The 19,629-nt window shown below is 47.4% G+C and overlaps 1 protein-coding gene across 4 annotated transcripts in view; it reads left to right on the top strand.

The window, feature by feature from the left end:
* The window catches only part of sdk2a (sidekick cell adhesion molecule 2a), an 82,641-nt gene extending 63,224 nt beyond the window's left edge, over positions 1-19,417 (top strand). The window contains exons 18-45 of one of the 4 annotated variants that reach the window (XM_030088600.1): positions 2,068-2,183; positions 2,390-2,585; positions 2,686-2,784; positions 2,862-3,053; positions 3,251-3,372; positions 3,482-3,591; positions 3,743-3,893; positions 5,219-5,456; positions 5,552-5,667; positions 5,775-5,964; positions 6,223-6,321; positions 6,864-7,058; positions 7,178-7,379; positions 7,484-7,587; positions 7,740-7,810; positions 8,400-8,535; positions 8,680-8,736; positions 9,196-9,297; positions 9,384-9,499; positions 9,632-9,818; positions 11,214-11,351; positions 11,877-12,059; positions 12,140-12,265; positions 12,377-12,541; positions 12,635-12,775; positions 14,532-14,700; positions 16,999-17,128; positions 18,242-19,417. In XM_030088600.1, the coding sequence (XP_029944460.1) occupies positions 2,068-2,183; positions 2,390-2,585; positions 2,686-2,784; positions 2,862-3,053; positions 3,251-3,372; positions 3,482-3,591; positions 3,743-3,893; positions 5,219-5,456; positions 5,552-5,667; positions 5,775-5,964; positions 6,223-6,321; positions 6,864-7,058; positions 7,178-7,379; positions 7,484-7,587; positions 7,740-7,810; positions 8,400-8,535; positions 8,680-8,736; positions 9,196-9,297; positions 9,384-9,499; positions 9,632-9,818; positions 11,214-11,351; positions 11,877-12,059; positions 12,140-12,265; positions 12,377-12,541; positions 12,635-12,775; positions 14,532-14,700; positions 16,999-17,128; positions 18,242-18,661 (4,271 nt within the window). In that variant the 3' untranslated portion in view covers positions 18,662-19,417. The remainder of the gene's footprint in view (positions 1-2,067; positions 2,184-2,389; positions 2,586-2,685; positions 2,785-2,861; positions 3,054-3,250; positions 3,373-3,481; positions 3,592-3,742; positions 3,894-5,218; positions 5,457-5,551; positions 5,668-5,774; positions 5,965-6,222; positions 6,322-6,863; positions 7,059-7,177; positions 7,380-7,483; positions 7,588-7,739; positions 7,811-8,399; positions 8,536-8,679; positions 8,737-9,195; positions 9,298-9,383; positions 9,500-9,631; positions 9,819-11,213; positions 11,352-11,876; positions 12,060-12,139; positions 12,266-12,376; positions 12,542-12,634; positions 12,776-14,531; positions 14,701-16,998; positions 17,129-18,241) is intronic. The other 3 variants (XM_030088604.1, XM_030088601.1, XM_030088603.1) reach the window with 3 other exon arrangements.
* The last annotated feature ends 212 nt before the right edge of the window (positions 19,418-19,629 follow it).

Here is a 19,629-nt window from a genome sequence, read left to right as displayed (position 1 = left end):
GTGAACTTTCCCTGGTGTCACACAGCTACATATTTCTGTCACACCTACTGATTTCAGCACCTCCGGTCCCCCCCACCCCGCCCGCCCCGCCGCTCCGGCGTCTTCACAGGGGGAAACTCACCGGTTACTGTACAACGAACAGAATCTCTGATTTATTTTGCGGCGACAAATCTCAGGGGATGAGCCTTCGCACACTTTGAAATCTGCTTTCAAAGACAATTTCTTTGGCGTGCGACTCGACCTTTTAAGATTTAAGTTAACAGGCTGATTTTCTATCAAAACACATAGCCAAAGAAGGCTGTAGCTTATGCATCGGCGTGATCAAAGGTTAATCCGTGTTTTTATCACGCCAAGATTAAATAATCCTGCTTTTACTGGCTTCTAAAATCAATTCATAGATTAAGGTGAGTTTAAAATGCTGCTTGTAGACTGTACCGTGCACCAGACAGAGGATATCGCTTCTGGTTGAGATATGCTGCTCCGACTTCCAGCTTGATTTTAAATTCCTTTAACTTGTATATAAAGCTTTGAAAGGCTTAACACGCCGGCATATCTCCGAATCCCTGTCATGTTAAATCCATTCCATGCAGAGAGAGATCTCTACACCACAATCCCCCCCCAAAAAATATTCTCAAGGGTATGCATAAGAAAATTGGTAGTGTTTAAATTTTCTTTCCTGTTAAATTCTCTGCTCTGATTCTTATTAGAGCGCCAGGCTCAGAAGTTATTTTTGACTTCATTAGGTCTTGCAGGTATGCGGATTGCTGGCTTATTAGTCTCTTTCGGGGGCATCGAGTCTGTGCTGATTTATTTGAATAGTATTCTGACCTAAAGCAGCAAAAAAAAAAAAAAAAAAAATATATATATATATATATGCTGCACCTTGACAGAAATATTGAACTGGACAGAATTTTCTGGACAGTATCTCATTTCTTTTACGCCACTTAAAACTTCACATAAGCTCTATTAACTATAATTGTGCTGCAAATTCAGCGAAAGAGTGTTTCATTCCTTCTAGACAATGATTGCTCCTGAGATGCTCTCTATCTTTTCTTTTTTTTTTTTCCTTCTTCTGGAGGTTTCATCATTACTTTCCCCTATAGCTCCGTGTGAAAATATAGTTTGTATCGTGCACTCCACGCATGTGTATCTCTGTTTAATGAATGTGGCTTCTATTTCTGTCACCTTCTCTTGGCTGGATGATCACAAAACACTTCACATACCTCAAAAAAAAAAAGATGAATTCTAGCTGGCACCCGTTAATGCTGAAAACCTTGGAAACTCCAGCACATTCTGTGTGATGCCTGATCAATTAGTCAGTTAATGACAAAGTCCAAATCAAAGTCAGCTGCATCTGCAAGTAAACAAAAGTAGCACATTTCCAGGGGAGACGCGAGATCTCGATGTTTAATTAGCGAAACTATGAAACCTGGAAGGTATGCAAACATCACAATTTTATTCCCAAATTATGATTTCATCATCCAAGTCACTCTCGGTGAATAGCGGCAGCGAAAGAGGCATTCATGTTGTGTCGCTCGGCTTTCATTAATTGGATGTTTCCATCACTGTCTCCGACGAGGAGACAGCGGCGGCGGCGGCGGACGCCGAAGCGTGTTTAGATGCGTTCAAGGACAGGGAAGGACGGCGTGGGGACCGGAGGACGCGCGGTGGTCAATCAGCTTTATTAATGTTCGGCTCCCCGACTGTTTTCCGGCGTTACATCAGAATGGCATGCTCACATCAAACAAACTGCTGCAGGGTTCACCTGGAAGCTGCCTGAGGCAACCACTCTCACACCCGGTTTGATTGGCATGTTCTTCCCTCCCCAAATGAGCCAAAATAAAAATTCCTTCAGCTCGATTCTCACGCTCCAAACGAGGCCGGTCTGAATGTGCCTCATGTAGATTTTTGAAGTGTTTCTTTCTTTTTTTTTTATTCCAGATCTCATTACTATTCTTCTTTCTCAACACGTTTTTGCCCCCTCCTCTCTCTCTCTCTCTCTCTTTCTCCACCTAATCCCTCCCTGTATCTCTTGTCTTCTTTTTTTTTCCCTTTCCTCTGGATCAGTGCCCACTGTGCCACCAGGAAATGTGCAAGCCGAGCCTGTCAACTCCACCACGGTGCGTTTTACTTGGAGTGCCCCGAGCCCTCAGTTTATCAATGGAATCAACCAAGGATACAAGGTGAGTACATCCCTCCTGTCGACTAGTGCACTCTAGTGGGCAGTGCTAGAAGGGCAATTCACGGTCAAGGCGGCACTGTAGGTGAAGCCCCATTTTTCAAAGAGCATCGCAAATTTCTCGAATGTGGAGGTTTTTTTTAACATTAAAGAGTGAAATCCTGACTCTGCGCTCATTTTATTTTTTTTGTGCTTGTGGTGTATTTCCAGCTCCTGGCATGGGAACCCGGCCGCACAAACGAGGTCACCGTGGTCACGGTGCGCCCCAACTTCCAGGACAGCGTGCACGTGGGCTACATATCCGGCCTTAAGAAGTTCACCGAGTACTACATTTCGGTGTTGTGCTTCACCACGCCTGGAGACGGGCCGCGCAGCCTGCCTCAGCGGCTTCGCACTCACGAGGACAGTACGTGCCTCCGTGCAGGATATTAAAAGCCTTTGCAGATGATTATGTTCTCGGCTGTTGCTCTCCTCCCTTACCGCTTGGTTTTTATTCTCCTTTACAGCCCCCGGCGCTGTGGGACACCTCAGTTTCACCGACATCCTGGACACGTCGCTGAAAGTCAGCTGGAAGGAGCCGCAGGAGAAGAACGGAGTCCTCACAGGTGAGTCGTTAAAACGGCGGAAATCTTAACGTGCCCGCTGCGAACGGCGTGTAACCGGGTGCCTCCGCCTCTCTCAGGGTATCGGATTTCCTGGGAGGAGTTCAACCGGACCAATACAAGGGTGACCCATTATCTCCCCAACCTGACGCAGGAGTACAAGGTCACGGGCCTCACGGCGCTCACCACTTACACCATCCAGGTGGCGGCCATGACCTCCAAAGGTCAGGGCCAGCTCTCCGCTTCCACCATATCGTCAGGAGTGCCGCCAGGTTCGTGGTCGAACGAGTTAATGAACTTTCAGATGGAGAATTAAGGAGTACTTGAAGCGTCCCCGAGGACGGCTGTACTTCAGATAGTTGCTCTGACTCAAACACACTCGCACTCAGCAAATTCCAAAAATAGTCACGCTTCAGTCATTATCTTAATTAATGTTTTTTTTTTTTTTTTTCTAATTTTCTTTCCGTAGAGTTGCCTGGTCCTCCCACTAATTTAGCCATCTCCAACATCGGGCCTCGCTCCGTCAATCTGCAGTTCAAACCAGGCTACGACGGGAAAACATCGATCTCCCGTTGGCAGGTCGAAGCTCAGGTAAGACATTTATTTCTCTTGTGTAATCTAATAAGAACGGCCCACATTTCAGCTTTTATCACTTATGCCATGCAGGCCTGACCCCGCTGTAATCTTTTGTGCATTTCAGATCGGTGTAATTGGTGAGAATGAAGAGTGGCTGATGGTGCAGCAGCTGACGAATGAACCCGACGCTCGCTCGCTGGAGGTCCTGGACCTGAACCCTTATACTTTCTACAGGTGAACACATACAGGATGAGCTCTTGTATATGCTCCACACTCCTGTGTGATGATATTTTCTTTTTAAATTCCTGATCTTCCTCTGGCTGTGATGTTATTTAAGAAAACAGACAACCTTGTGTTAATTTGGGTTTTTTTTTTTTTTTGTCAGGTTCCGAATGCGTCAGGTCAACATCGTGGGCACCAGCCCTCCCAGTCAGCCCTCCAGGAAGATCCAGACCCTGCAGGCGCCTCCGGACATCTCCCCTGCGAACGTCACCCTGCGCACCGCCAGTGAGACCAGTCTGTGGCTCCGCTGGGTGGTAAGACGTCACGGCTCTGTGCACGCCGGTCCCGGCTAAGACAGACCGAAGCCGGCTGAGCTTTATTAAAGGTTCCACTGCGCATGTTTAGGGCTTTGTATGAATTATGCTCTGTAGATTTTGGGGCGCCTTTAGTATTCAGAGAGGCTATTTTAAACGGCCGGCTTATTCTCTCAAGGTCCCGCTCATTGATATGGTGGAGAGTAATCTTGGGACAGGACTGTATTGTAAAAATGCCCTTGGGTTATTAACTGGATATAGCATTTATAAAATGTGCCTTACAAAAAAACGTTTTAGTTGATTTCATTTTTCCCATAACTACCATAAAAAATTGTTTGACGTGCTACAAAAGTTTGACATTCGATGGTGACTCTTCAGAAATCTTTCAGCCCATCAAAAAAAAACTGAAGAAACACACATTTCCTTCACACTTCCTTCACTTGTCAGATGAATGGGTGCAAGCAGTTGCATTGTGGCGTTTGAAAAGGCCACACACACACACACACACGCGCGCGCGCGCGGTGTCCTTCATCACCGCTGCTTCCTGCGTCAGCGTTGGGTCAGTGTATTCTTCACGAGCGGGGCCGGCGTCTGAGCGGTGAGACACCGAGGGCTTGCCGTTTTCCTGCAGGCTCACCCGGGATTAAAAAGAAAAAAGGTCGAACACACCTGGATCTAAAAGCAGAGAGGTGTCGGCAGCGCGATACGGCTGTACAAATTAATGACACAGCTCAATGATTGTGGCTCATTTCAAAAGCTGGGTGTTAAGCTGTTGTAAAATTTTGTGGTCCACTTCATCGCGGTGTCACAGTACTCTTCAAGAGCGCGAGAGTGAAGACCAAATCAATCACACCGCCACAGTTAAACGCTCGATATATATTCAGGTGTCTTGTCATGTGTAATACAGGGTTATGTGGGCTTTTCGGTATTAAAATACACAGTTAAAAAGGGAAAATTCATGTCTTTTTTTTTCTCATTGCACTGCTTTTAGCTACATTAAAATCACTCAATGTGTTTCGTGTCTGGATTTATGTGGGAAAACTCACAACAATGAGAGCCGTACTCTGAAAACAGTGCTACCGCGAGCTGCAGATTCAATGGTAATATCATTATTTTCATGCAAACCATTGTTGTGACATTTTTAAAACACCCAATGCAACTCAACTGCTTCCTCAATGTGTCTGGAAACCCCTCTCAGCTGCAGTTAAATCACTGTGAAGTACAGCCTCTCATGGCTTATTTCTTCATTATGCACACAGTTGTGATGTTATTCATATTGATCTTGCATGAAGTGGGGAAATAAACGCGAGCAAAACTGTTTTCAGCCTCTTCCAGAGTGGGAGTATAACGGCAACCCGGATCTGGTTGGTTACCGAGTCCAGTACTCCAAAGCGGGGTCCAAAGGGGGGGTTCTCTCCCACGTCATAATGGACCGGCTGGAGAGGGAGTTCACCATCGAAGACTTGGAAGAGTGGACGGAGTACGAGGTCAGAGTTCAGGCCATCAACGGTATCGGCTCTGGGCCCTGGGGCCAGCCGGTCCACGGCAGGACCAGGGAGTCAGGTGGGGGCGGAGACATGCATATAATTCAACATGTGGTCCCACCGCTCTTGCCTGAGCTGCTCTCTTAAAATCTCGTTCTGCCTCTCGCGGCGCAGTCCCTTCCAGTGGTCCCACCAACGTGTCAGCATTCGCCACCACCTCCAGCAGCATCCTGGTACGCTGGGGGGAAGTCCAAGAGGCCGACCGCAACGGACTCATCCTGGGCTATAAGGTATCATTACATTCCTAAAAACGTATTTAACGGTTAAATTTCATCATCCAAGAAGCCCCCTAACGAAGCCCCCTAACGATCTGAACCCCCCCCCCGGCGTCTTCTAGGTTGTGTACAAGGAAAAGGACTCGGACGCGGCTCCCAACTTCTGGACCGTCGAAGGCAACACGAGCCACAGCGTCCAGCTCAGCGGCCTGGGAAAGTACGTCCTCTACGAGATCCAGGTGCTCGCCTTCACCCGCATCGGAGACGGCAGGAGCAGCTCGCCATCCATTCTGGAGCGGACCTTGGACGACGGTGAACATGAACGCCCACAGAGCCGCATGACCTTGGCGTTATTGTCCAAGATGTTTATTTCATCCTTTACGAACACAAACGCGTTGCGATGTCGTGAAATAATTTCCCTCTGAACACTTTCCTCATTTAAAACCTCATTTTAGTCACACGCACGCAATGTTCTTTTCTCTCGTGAATATTTGGTAGTATCTTTGTGGATACATTGACTGTCGTTGGCTTGTGGTCAGTGCGTTGCTGACGCTGTGCTTGGTGTGACAGTTCCCGGGCCTCCGGTCGGAATCCTGTTCCCAGAAGTCAGGACCAGCTCCGTGAGACTCATCTGGCAACCTCCTGCACAGCCCAACGGTATTATACTGGGTGAGTTTGCAATTTACTGACCATCCTTCAACCTTGAACGCTATTTGGAGATAATGGAGATAAAGGAAAGGAAAGGAAAGGCACCGGGTGCCTCTTTGTATTGCACTTTTCCACAGCGGTGCCTTCTGAAAGGCGGCACATAATGCATGAAAGACATTAGGACAAGATGTAAAAGAAATACAAGCCTCTATTAAAAGACACACATTAATGGGATGTTAAAGGGATAAAATAAAAGAGAAGATGAAAATGAGCTGAAATAAAATAAGACAGATTAAGCAGCAAAATAAAACCTAGAGCGTAACTATAATGCAGCGCAGTCAGTGTCCCTCATTAAATTTAATAAAAAAGAGGAGCGAGCTGCAAAGTCTTTAGCCTTGATTTAAACAAAGTCTCGCTCCTAAAAAATGAGATTTCTTTCAGGTTTCTTCTCACGCTTTGGTTGTTTTTTTTTTACTGCACTGGAATTGTTCTGCATTCTGATCCTTTCTTTTTTTTTTCTTTTTTATGCACGACTTTATATTGACGTGACTTTGTCTTCTTAGCCTATCAGATCACATACCGAAGAAACTCCTCAAATAGCAATGCCGCCACAGTCGACGTGCTGAGCCCCAGCGCTCGGCAGTACACAGCGAGTGGATTGAAACCAGAAATGGTTTATGTATTCCGCCTCACTGCTCAGACACGGAAGGGTTGGGGAGAGGCTGCGGAGGCTTTGGTGGTCACAACAGAAAAGAGAGGCAAGTGTGAAATGCTCCGGTTAAAAATGTATCCTTTTCAATTATTCACCTCTAAATAGAAAGTTTAAAAGGAACCGACCGCTTGTGTGTGTGTGTGTGTGTGTGTGTGTGCCCTTCAGCTCGACCCCAACCCACAAGCCGTCCGACGGTCCCTCAAGAGGAAGTCCAGGCTCGCAGAGTGCTGTTGTCATGGGAACCGGGCAGCGACGGCCTGTCCCCGGTCCGTTACTATACGGTCCAGTACAGGGAGCTGCCAGACAGCAACTGGACTGTCCACTCCGCGTCGGTCAGCCATGAGACGCACTCCTACATCGTCGACAGGTGAATACAAAAAAAAATCCGCTTTTCACCGACTGCGATCGGAAAATAGAAATACGTGAACGTCCGCGCCTGCAAATTCCCCCTCCGTCTCTCTCTGTCTGAAGGTTAAAGCCGTTCACCTCCTACCAGTTCCGTGTTAAAGCCACCAATGACATCGGAGACAGTGAATACAGCCAGGAGAGTGAGGCCATCACTACACTGCAGGATGGTGAGAATGCTTTCCATTCAGGTGTACGAGTATATTAATTAACCGACAAACATACCTTTTTACTCATGAATGGTTACATAAATCACTACCTGCCATCTGGTTGGTCTTCTCACCAACACTTTTTTATTTTTTTTTTTTTACCTTTCCTTTAGCGCCGGACAAAGCCCCCACGATCCTGTCTGTCACGCCCCACACCACCACGTCTGTCCTGGTTCGGTGGCAGGTGAGCTTCTGAACGAATATCGTCCACACATCGTGCATCGTAAGAAACCTGGAGTCACCACTTAGCTTCAGATGCATGTTCTTGCACTATGGGAGAACATGCAAACTCCACACAGAACGGTCCTCAAATTCGGAATCCCCTCGCAGTGAAGTGCTTAATCGTCTACTCCACTGTGTGGCATGGGCTTCATTATGTGAATGGGGAAAATGTGAAATTCATTCAAATCAAGCTGAAATTATTCATAGAGCACATTTAAAAACAGCAGCTGTTGACCGAGTTGTTGTACAGTCGCGAAAGATTTCAGTGGAGAAGGCAGAGCAGAATTACAATGCAGTCAAAACAACAGTCGCAGCCTCTCCGGAGCTAATGAGTGCAAGTGTACGTTAGGAGGTGATTTAAAAGCAGGCAGTGTCAAGGCCAGCCTGACTTCAAAAGCAGTGTGTTGTAAAGATTCTGCGAGAGCGCGATCTTGCTTTGTTTTTCATTCTTTTCTTGTTTTTTTCCTTTTTTTTTGTTGCCAAGGATAGCTGATTGTATGTGTTTGTCAAATAATAAAACTGGATATTAAGCGGCCCTCTTCTCCTCCCAGCCTCCCTCTGAGGATCACATCAACGGCGTGCTGCTGGGGTTCAGGGTCAGATACCGGGAGTTGCACTACGACAGACTTCGCACCTTCACAATCCGCACGGTAAACAGTCCGTCGGCCAACTGGGCTGATCTCACAGGTGAATTGACTCTTTTACTGTTTACTCTTCAACTCCACTGAAAGCAGTCGCCAGCGTGTTCTGATTTATTTGACTTTCGCTCCCATGTATTTACTCATCATCACCGAGATGCCTGATCGTGCTCGTCCTTGTGTTAAATTCCAGCTCCCTACAGCGTCAGGAACTTAAGCGAGTCCTCGCTCACCCAGTATGAACTGGATAGTAAGTGAATCTCTCTCTCTCTCTCTCTCTCTCTCTCCCATCGCTCCCCAGCTGTTTGCATGTCATCTGCTACATTTCATTTCCACAAACTACGCCGCTGTACGATAATTCACTGGAAGTGTGCGTCTCAATCCTCCCACTCAGCTGGAGCCGCTGAGGGGCCACCGGAGATTCTTATCGTGTGAATGCGACTTTAATCTCTCCAAGCTGCCCCGTCATTATTTCAGCATGTTCCCCTCCTTTTTTTTTTTTAATCACCGGCAAATCTTTCCCCTCGTCCCCACGACAACCCCGTCTTTTCATCAGCGGGCTTTACGACTCTTTTACCCCGCGTCTTTTTTGTTCAGTTTGCGATGTTGTCTTGCCACGGGGCGTCACTACGACGGCGCGTCTCTCCGGGACAACTTCCTTTTGTTCTTTCATCCTAACTGTTCTGTTTCTCTCTCTCTCTCCTTGCAGATTTGAGTAAACACAAACGCTACGAGATTCGGCTCAGTGTGTACAATGCGGTGGGGGAGGGTCCCAGCAGCGCTCCGCAGGAAGTGTTTGTGGGAGAGGCAGGTGGGTTTTCCTTCTACTTATCCTAAATTTTCAGGGTTTTGGCGGAGATAAGGTGTGAAATGCTCTCCCGCTTCTCTCCTCTCCAGTGCCGACGGCCCCTCCCCAGAACGTGGTGGTCCAGTCGTCCACGGCCACCCAGCTGGACGTCACCTGGGACCCGCCGCCGCTGGACGCTCAGAACGGAGACATACAAGGTTACAAGGTATCAATAACCTGTCTTTCCTCTGTATTACAACAACATGAACCCAGCTTACATCACGCCTTCTATATTTATATATTTCTCATTGAAAGATGTATGAATTCCGCGCGCTGAACTCTTTTATTCCGTCTCTAGATCTATTTCTGGGAGTTTCAGCTGCAGAACGAGACGGAGCGGCTGCGCACCCTCTTCCTGCCGGAGCTGGGAGTGAAGCTGAAGAACCTGACGGGCTACACCACCTACATGATCAGCGTGGCAGCCTTCAACGCTGCAGGGGACGGACCCCGCTCCCTGCCCACCAGAGGGCGCACTCAGCAAGCAGGTGAATGGGGGGGAAAAAAGGGGGGGGGAAAAAAAAAGAACAGATGTGGAAATAGAGATTAAAGTGATCTTTCAAAGAACCAGTGAAATTCGTCTCTCAGCTCAGATCTTTTGCGCCGTGCAGCTTTTCACAGTGTTGTAGTTTTTTTTTTTTGTTTTAATCTTTCTTGTGTTGCGGCTCGATCTGCCCCCTCCTGCCATTCGCACAACAATACTCTTCCTCATTATTTAAGCACATTGTTTGTGGCTCTCAAGAGCTCCTTAATAGCAGAACTTAAGACGTGAACCATTCCTTCGGTATCGCAGCGTGGAGGAGAAAGAACCGATGATGAGTGCTTTTCTATTATGTCGAGCACAAAAACTGCAAACCACAACTATTACTATCGCTTTAAGACAAAAAAAAAAAAAGAAAAAAAGCCTGCTCCTGCTATTCAGCAAGAATCAGAACACTCTCAGTGAAGAGTTTGGTTTGGTCCTTTGAGTTGCAGCGTGAGAGATCCGTCTGTCTGGCACCTCCTCCAGCTCAAAGCCATGGGGTTGAAATCCTAATGACGACGGAGGAGCAGAGAATACAGAGTGCGGGGGACACATGTAGATTAGTTTTTTTGGCCTCGGTTGCACAAAGACGTCTGTGTTTACCAGCGAGTGAGAGTCCCTCCTCTGCGGTTTCAGCACAAAACCGGTTTACAGTATAAATTTCCCTCGTCTTTTCCACCCCCTTGAAGGCTGTGACATTGGCACGGGGCACAAAGTGCTGAGAACTTAAAAACACAGGCAGGAATTCTGGCTCTGTGCACCACGGGGTACTGGGAAGCGGGCCAACACAAGCTTTTGTGAGTTTTATGCAGAATTGTGGCTAAATCCTGACACTTAGCTGGATCTGGGTTGGGTCAGCAGGCAGAATTCTCACAGCTCTCACCGAAGGTCACACAACAATTTCGTGTCTGCTTTTGCTTTTGAGTGACTCATTTGCCTAAATTGTCATACACGACTTTTTTTTTTTTTTTGCAGTACGTGTTTTGACAAGCGTGCTCACACACACGCATAATTTATTCTCGCAGCTTTTGAAACTGAACAAATTACTGTCAAACATTCTCATGAACCCGCTGTATTCCGCTGTTGTGACGTTGTTTTGCATGATGTGACTGTTTGGACTTCATCCAGTGTGACTAATGTTACCAATTAACTTTACCTAAAATATGAAAAGCATTTCAAAATCGATAATAAAACCCCACAGCACCTGCGGATGAACCAAAACACAGAGAACTCTGGAGAATTACAATTTATCACTTTGAATTACAGTGAAAAAACTTGGAAAAATATACTTTTTATTGCTGCATCTCACTAAGTAATGTTGGTAAACTGTCTACATTTTCATGTCCTTATTTCCCAAAAGCTCCGAGCGCTCCCGGCTACATCCACTTCAGCGAGCTGACCACCACCTCCGTCAACGTGTCCTGGGGAGAGCCCAAGCAGGCCAACGGCATCATCGAGGGCTACCGCCTGGTGTACGAGCCCTGCACGCCGGTGGACGGTGAGGAAGAACCCGTCGTCTCTCTCGGCATTCCTCGGCTCGCTTTTTTTTCCTCCGACAGTAATTTACAACCTCTGGCCTCCTAACCGTGGTCTGTTTTAATGCGCGGTGCTTGAGCACAAACTGTAATTTGTCACAGATGAGCGCAAGGCCCCGAAGTCACGTATGTGTGGCACGGTGGATAAGACGTGCCGCAGCGTTCTGGCGACGCTTTGCTTCCACTCTCACTGAGAGGAAACAGGGATAATAGCGGGATAGATGTGGTGGTGGTGTAATTGGGAGCAGAGGTGAGGCGGCTGTCCCTCAGCTGTCACGTAACCGATCATATCTCGTCGAGCCTAATTATGTAATAGGTTCTGCACTCGTTAGTATTTTGCTCTGATGGCGTGTCCGGTTTGGTGTGTGTGTGTGTGTGTGTGTATGTGTGTGTGTGTGTGAGACGCTGTGTCTGCTGTTATTGCAAAATGCTTGGCTATGTGTCGCTTGTAGAAAGCAGCATCTAGAGTCTTAGTGTTTCCTGTACAGACTCCTCTCCTCGCACTCCAGGTGTCAGTAAGATAGTGACAGTAGATGTTAAAGGGAGTGCTCCTCTGTGGATGAAGATCAAAGACCTGGCCGACGGCGTCACCTACAACTTCCGCATCCGAGCCAAGACCCTGACGTACGGCCCCGAGGTGGAGGCCAACATCACCACCGGGCCCGGAGAAGGTGGGAAACTCTAAACCTGTTATGTGTTGCTGCTGCTGCTGTGTCGTTTCTCTGAAATTAACTCCTTATCTTCCCAAAAGGAGCCCCGGGACCACCCGGAGAACCCTTTATTTCTCGATACGGCACCGTTCTGACGCTGCACTGGACGAGTGGCGATCAAGGCCGGGCGCCCATCACCCGATATGTCATCGAGGCCCGACCCTCCGGTGAGTCATCTGCATAAACAGCTCTCTGCTTCCAGCCCCTCCAGCTGTGTGTCCATCATATCGCTTTGATTTTATTCATGGTTTTCTTTTTTTCTCTCATTTTGCCCTCAGATGAAGGGTTGTGGGATATTCTTATCAAAGACATTCCCAAGGAAGTGACATCCTACACACTGAATCTGGATATGCTACGAGAAGGAGTCACCTATGACTTTCGGGTAATTGCCGTCAACGACTACGGATACGGCTCCCCCAGCGCGCCGTCTCCTTCCATATCAGGTCCGTTGTCTCTTCATGGCTTCACGCATAATTCCGTTCATGACACAACAATATTTTTTGCGTTGATGCAGCTGTTTGATGTTCCGTTTACAGCCCAGAAAGTCTCGCCCTTCTACGAAGAGTGGTGGTTTTTGGTGGTCATCGCGCTGGTGGGCCTGATTTTCATCCTGCTCCTGGTTTTCATCCTGATCATCCGAGGCCAGAGCAAAAAATACACCAAAAAGGCCGACTCAGGTACGGAGCTGCCGGCTAACGTCCCTGTTCCTCCGGCAGAACGGCATCGTCGGCTGTTTGTCTTCCTCCCAGACGAGCTTGCCGAGAATCGCCTTTTAATGATTACAGAGCTAAAAGTCTGTTTTAATGCAAGGCGAGCGTGAAGCCTCGCACAATTATACAAATGACCCGGAATCCTCCGCATTGTTTGGCCGACAGAGGAAAGACGCGCGTAAAGGTTATCGGTGAAGCAGCCGAAATAGACAGATGAATAAATATTATTGTCCCCGTTTAACTGCGGCGGGGATCAATACCTGGATAAATGACTTGGCAGTGGTTTAATGCGCAGGTCATTAGTCACAGTGAGAGTAATTGTAAAACTACAGCGCGAGCGGCTCCCATACCAGTGTATCAAGAAGCCCATTTTCATGATTGTAAATTATCCCGGGTGACACTACAACTCGTAGAAACCCCTTTGTCATGATTTCTGTCTTCGGAGGCATAAATCTCAGGTAGAAGAACTTAATCAGAGTTAGTAGCCTTATTGTTATTGCTCTTGTTTATACGTCGCTGCTGGAAAAATACGAGCCACACGAAAGACGGCTGGGAATAATTATTTCAACAAGGCTAATTATCCGGGAGCAGGAAGTCGGCGGTGGTGCAGCTGGACGGAGCGGTGGGAAAGAAAAGGAGGGAAAAATGAAGGGTCGGGTCAAGTCTTCGTGAAGCATTGTGTCTTTGACTCATTAGCTGAGTCTGCATGCTTCATTTTGACGGGCTTCGTAAACAAGGCTCGGTGAGAGGAGGGGTGTGTGTGTGAGGACACGAGGAGAGGAGAGTGGAGGCGATTAAAGATCTGCCCCCTTTCCGTCTGCTTTCCTCGGGGTAAACTTGGAGAAGTTTTGTTTTCTAGATGGCTGCAGCCCGATACGTTTGAACACAAGAAGTGTTTTCACCAGCATTTGAATTTACACTGTGAATAAAATGAAATATTATTAATACTCCGAAAGAGAAAACAGTGTTGTGCAACACTAAACAGTGCTGTATGCTGTTTTTCCAGCATGTAGAAGTATTTTTTTTTTTGTCTGTTTCGGTGATTTGTAAAGTGGATATTGCATAGCTAAATGTTTTAACTCAGAATGAACTAGCTCGGGCAAAGTGGTATAGAAAGTGGAGAATTTAATTAGACTAACAACAGTTTCACAGAAGGCGTCCCTGCTCTTTTCTAACCTGCGATGTTGTATTAAATTCATATCTTTACCCTGGTTCTTCTGAGTAACTGACATCTTTCTACTAGAAGAAGTCTTCAACTCGTGATAAAAGCCGTGCTGCAGTGCACCCTGTGCGTATCAACTTAAGAAACTGTCTTCAGAGATAGTATTGCGGCTCAAAGTATTTATAGATATTTGAAAGGGTTAGCGCGATAACGACTTCTCCTGTTCTCTGCTGTGATAAACTTGAACTCTGCAGCCCGTATTCTCTGAGCTATGAATTCTGAGTTTCAAGATAATTGGCTCTCGATTGGCTTTAAAGCCGAAGCTTCAAGTTCGTCTCTCTTCAGAGTCACGTTCAGGTTTTGACCGTGAACTAAAAAAAATTAAGGAATTATCAGCTCCGATGCAGCTGAAAAGCAATGCATCGCTTGTAAATAGACATTAAGGGTAATTTACGAAATACCTCTTGAAAAGTCCGAAGAAATAAAAGTAATCTGTCTTGTGTTTTGTTAGCCAGATTTGATTGAACATCAATCGTTTATTTCATCCCACGGCCCACACAGTGTCGTCCTCATCCCCCTGTCCAGGCACCCACTCCAACTGCACGGCGCTGCCGCTGACCCACGGGGAGATGGTGCGCCTGGACGAGGGTCGCTTCCCCGCCCTGGAGCTCAACAACCGCCGCCTGTCGGTGAAAAACTCCTTCTGCCGCAAAAATGGCATCTACACCCGGTGAGTGTCGGCGGCGGTGACTCTGCCGTCCACGCATTGTGCTGTCAAGCTGACCATGCATTCATTTCCTGCAAGACATTCAATTTCTCAAACGTATTGTCCGCTGAGTTTTGTTTTTTCTCTTTCTGTTTTGTGTGTTACTCGTAAAACGGACCAAAATGTTTTGGTCCAGCGTTTCCTTCTCGCCTCACATTTTTCGAGCCTTTTCTCTCCTAATCTCGTTGATATTCCATGTTTGTGGTGAAGCAACAATTTATACGAGGGGTCGGCACAATGCCGGCGTATTAGCATTCAAGAGCTCCGGCGAGTGCGCTTTGTCTGCCCATCACCGCCGCAGACAAAGAGTTCTTCTGGGTCCAAACCGGCTACTTCTATTTGGCCTTGAGCGCCGAGTTTCTCTTGAGTGCGGCGCTATGAAAGCTGTCACACATTAAGTTCTGCCAGGAGGACTTTGCTAGAGTGGCTCTGAGGCAATATCTAGGTAAACATTAGATAAGAGGAATTTCACAGACTGTACGGACGAGGGTCACGGCTGGAATGGCGGTCAGTTTGTTGTGTTGGGGGATGGTCGGGCTTCAGAGCCTGCTTCTTGTCGCAGCTCAGAAAAGATGTTGGCTTTTGCACATCAGTGTGCGTGTTATGGGGGGGAATGTGCTGGGGGAGCGTTAAAGGCAGAAGAATCTGCTGTTTTCTCCTTGACCAAGGAGGCCAAGCTGAAGATCAAAGGGTCTGGAGGAGCTGGTAGCTGCCTCCCTTTGAAGGGCTCCAATCTGGTCCCATACTGTTTGCTAATGATCTGTAGACTGAAGAGGAAGAGTGGGAGGACTCCCTGTGGGATATTTGAGAGTGTGAGGGGAAGAGGGGATGAATTAGACAGATAAGGCAAGGGGGAAAAATACAGCGCTCCTAAATAATTCAAGGCTCAGGATCCCTTGCCCCTCCTCCTCCCCTACATTTACATGAACCCCATCTTTTTTTCTAATCTGACTCTTGTCTGAATGTAGACGTTTCTCCTTTCCCGAGTGCCCCCCCCACCCCTTCCCTCATGTCAGTGCCTTTAACCCAGAGGAGACGTCTCTGTTGTGTCAACCCTTTCATGGCCGCCGTCATGTTGTGTCTTATAAAGCGTCTTCCTGGCGTACCTCGGTGATTTAGCTCCTGTATGTTTCTGCCTGTGTTTCTTTTCCCAGGATATGTCAAGGCTGTCTGCTTTATGCCTTAATATTAAACTTGACACCGCAGCATTTTACGCCTGCCTGTTCTGCCCACTCGTGCTACGCAGTCTGTTTCAGATCGTTTAAACATTTACTTTAAAGCCAGTCCTAGTTTTTTTGTCGTTTTTTTTTTTTTTTTTTTTTTTTTTTTTTCTGAAACCAACTGAGTGAACTGTTCTTTTAATGCTGTATTAGCCCGGACATACAGAGAACTTGCCGATGGAGCTCAGTGATGTGAGCGTAGCGGTCCAGTTAGACCATCCAATTCCTTCTCAGCAGAGCCTGAACGTATCAGCGGTCATTACTGCAGAAGAAGAAAAATAATAGTCTGCACAGATGTTCTTCTCTGCTTCACTTCAGAGTCTTAATGATTGGAGCTCAGAAGAAGCTATGGGCCTGTTTTTTTTTTTTTTTCTTTTTTTTTAATTGACTTGTGCTCATTTAAGAACTTCATAATATTAAAGGAGCTCCAGTTCAAACTAAGTTCCCCAGCTTGACTGTAGAAATCCTAAATCTCTCCCCGACTCAGTCTATACAGACTTTCAGCTCTAATCAGCACAAGAGTTCTTTCATGAAGATGCCCGCGTATTTTCGTGCGCGTGATTGTGTTTGTGCATCTCGTGAAGCCGAGCCGAGCTCGCCCCCCTGCCAAGCTTCCAACTGACACTTTGCCGCAAAGATTACAAAGAAATAGCAAAAGAATAAGACCAATTATAATCTCCTCCTTGCATTATGTATCGCTGGCTTCCAGGAATGCACAAATACCCCATTCTGTGCTCGTCTGAGCTAAGCTATCGTTTTCATCCCCGTAATCAATGAGTCTGTACTGACTGTGTTTGCGTTCCTGCCGCCGAACACCCTGTGGGATGTGATTCATCTTCATTTTTAGAACCGGTTTGCAGTCTTTGATTGGCTGCCTGCGCGGCGTCAGTCATGAGACTGACACGGCTTTTCATGTTTACTCAAACAAAGCCGGCTCTGATAAATCGGTTTGACTTTCCTTAAGGAGATAAATGCAATCTTGATAGAGGAAGAAACACCTGATGAAGCTGTGAGCTCACTGCCTCCCCTCCATGTGGTTCAGGTCTCCCCCCAGACCCAGTCCTGGAAGTCTGCACTACTCGGACGAAGACGTCAGCACCAAGTATAACGACCTGATCCCAGCAGAGAGCAGCAGCCTGACTGAGAAACCCTCGGAGATCTCTGACTCCCAGGTGAGCCCTGAACCCCCACCCCCAGCTTTACGGCCTTCACCCAGCGCACCATCTGGCATCTCAAATCAAACATGCAGATCACGTGAGGGAGTTTCGGAGAGATAAGCGCCGATCATTGTGCTTCACGTGCGTTTGGATAGCTTCACCGCCGATTCCTGAAACAGGAAATGGTTTCTTCATGCTGGCCAGCCGTCACGTGATGATCCGAACCCCTCCGTGTGCAGAAGGCGACGAGAGACGATAGACACAACAGGGCAGAGAGGCTGCAGATTTCCAACGTCTGTCCTCGCCCACACTCACTGCGATTTATCTGGCGCCCGCGTTCTGAAAACACGGTCCGACCCGGTTTGAACAAACAGTGCTCTCGCGGGAGACACGAGCCGGCGCGGTTCTTTTACTCTGCATAACCTCCCACTGTTTACCTGCCACTGTGCAAATAAACGGGGCTTCGACATCTGCTAAGCCGCAGCCTCAAAAGACCGGCAGATAGGCGGGCACTCGCAAGGCAAACAAATGTGGCAAAAGCTTAATACTTTCTGTCAGTGTAATTTGTAGTTGTTTTTTTTTTGTTGTTGTTGTTGTTTTATTCAGTGTTTGATTGCGTCAGTGGAAGTTTGCAGCACGCATTCGTTTATAGGCCAAGTTAGTTTTTCGGCCTCCTCCATAACTGTTTATCTGCTTCAGCAGTACAGCAGCAGCAGCAGCAGCATGCGTTTGTAAACCGTTGGCTCACTTTTGAACAACACAAAGCAAACAAATCTTGTAAACATCGTCTCCGTCTAATTCCAGGACATTTATGTGTGCACTCATCATGCTCGTGCTCCAAAGAGCTATGGGCGAGCTCCAACCTCTGAAAGCTCCTCCACACAAGTGATTATCTCTTCCATGGAATTGCACATGGATTAATAGATTTCCCTTTGCTGGGAGATTTCTCCGGCTGTATTATGACTCACTGTTGTGCAGTTTGTCAGTAAATTGCACAATACTGGGACTAGAATATGCTGGATTTAAGAGCACAGAGACGGAGCCGTCATGATTCTTTGTGGTGAACGTCTTTTCTTCTCTCGGTGCTGTCAAGCCGCCATCTGACTGATCTTCCTGACTGACTCACAGGGCAGCGACAGCGAGTACGAGATGGATCAGAGCCGGCAGAAGACCCACTCCTTCGTCAACCACTACATCAGCGACCCCACCTACTACAACTCGTGGCGGCGGCAGCAGAAGGGCGTCTCGCGCCCGCCGGCGTACGGGTACTCGCAGCCCGAGCCCCTGGTGGAGCAGGAGTCTCGGCAGCACCCTCCGCCCGTGCCCCCCCTGCCCCCGCTGCCCCCCCTCCTGCCGCAGAGCGCCCCGTCCCCGCAGCCGCAGTGCCAGGGCCAGGGCACCCTGTTCAGGCCGAAGGGAAGCCGGACTCCCACCCCCTCCCTGCTGTCGTCCGAACCCCCCAGCCAGCACGGCACCCTGTACCGGCCCCCCAGCAGTCTGGGCTGCGCCGCCCAGGCGCCCACCGCAGGCTTCTCCTCCTTCGTTTGACACACAGCTGCGTTTCCTCGAACAACGGGACCCTGAGGACGAGTCTTCGATTTTGTTGCTGTTGGTTTATTTGTATATTGCTCTCCTTTTTTTTTTTTAACATTTTATTTTATTCTGTCTCACAGACAGAGCTGTTGCTCAATATTAAGCATTGCAGACATCTTAAATACTGCTTTCTCCTCCGTGAAGATTGTGTGTGTATGGCTGTGTGTCGCGGGTATGACTGGTAAATCTATGTAGTGTGTAATTTATGAAGAGACAATCATTTGAAGAATTTTATGCATTGCTTCAGTAAATTAATTTGAAGACTCAACCACTGAACAAGGAAGGAAAAAAAAAAAACCCCACAATTTGACGTTTTAAAAAAGAAATCCTTCTTTAGAAAAACACTGTATTATTGTTTGATATGAGAGCTTTATGGAAAAACAACCAACTTAGAACCATATAGAGTATGGAGCACTTGGCTTGCTGAAAGTGGACAATGGAAACCTCTGGTGGAATCAAGTGGCGTTGAACTACGGACAAACTGGACGTGAGAAATGGACTCTGACTCGGAGAAAGGCGCCCGTGGACAGCGTGCCGCCGTGGAGTTTCTCACTCTGCCTAATCATTGTTTGAACTGCATTACGTGTTTACTATGTGTACTTGTCTCAAATTGTTTACCAGATATTTATATCAATCAGCTTCGAGCTCGACATTTCCAGATCATCACTAGTGGCAATGTAATGAATCACATTAAAGCATTGTGGCACCTTTGTGGTGGTGTGAGGATGTTGATTGTGTGCTGACGCTCAGACGGAATCTGATTGCTTTATTGTTATTCACAGAAAACAGCCGAGGACCAGAAGAACAAATCATGTTGGTGCGAATGTTGTCTGCTTTCAGAGCTTAACAGAATGACTTAAATCAGCGTGAAGTAGTTTCTGTTCTGTTTTGAATATGCCGGTTTGTTCCAAAACAGATTTTGC

Source organism: Salarias fasciatus, chromosome 4 (assembly GCF_902148845.1).
Source record: "Salarias fasciatus chromosome 4, fSalaFa1.1, whole genome shotgun sequence".
NCBI classification, from domain to species: Eukaryota; Metazoa; Chordata; class Actinopteri; order Blenniiformes; family Blenniidae; genus Salarias; species Salarias fasciatus.
Note: the sequence above shows the minus strand (reverse complement) of the source record. Positions and strands in the feature narration are given on the sequence as shown.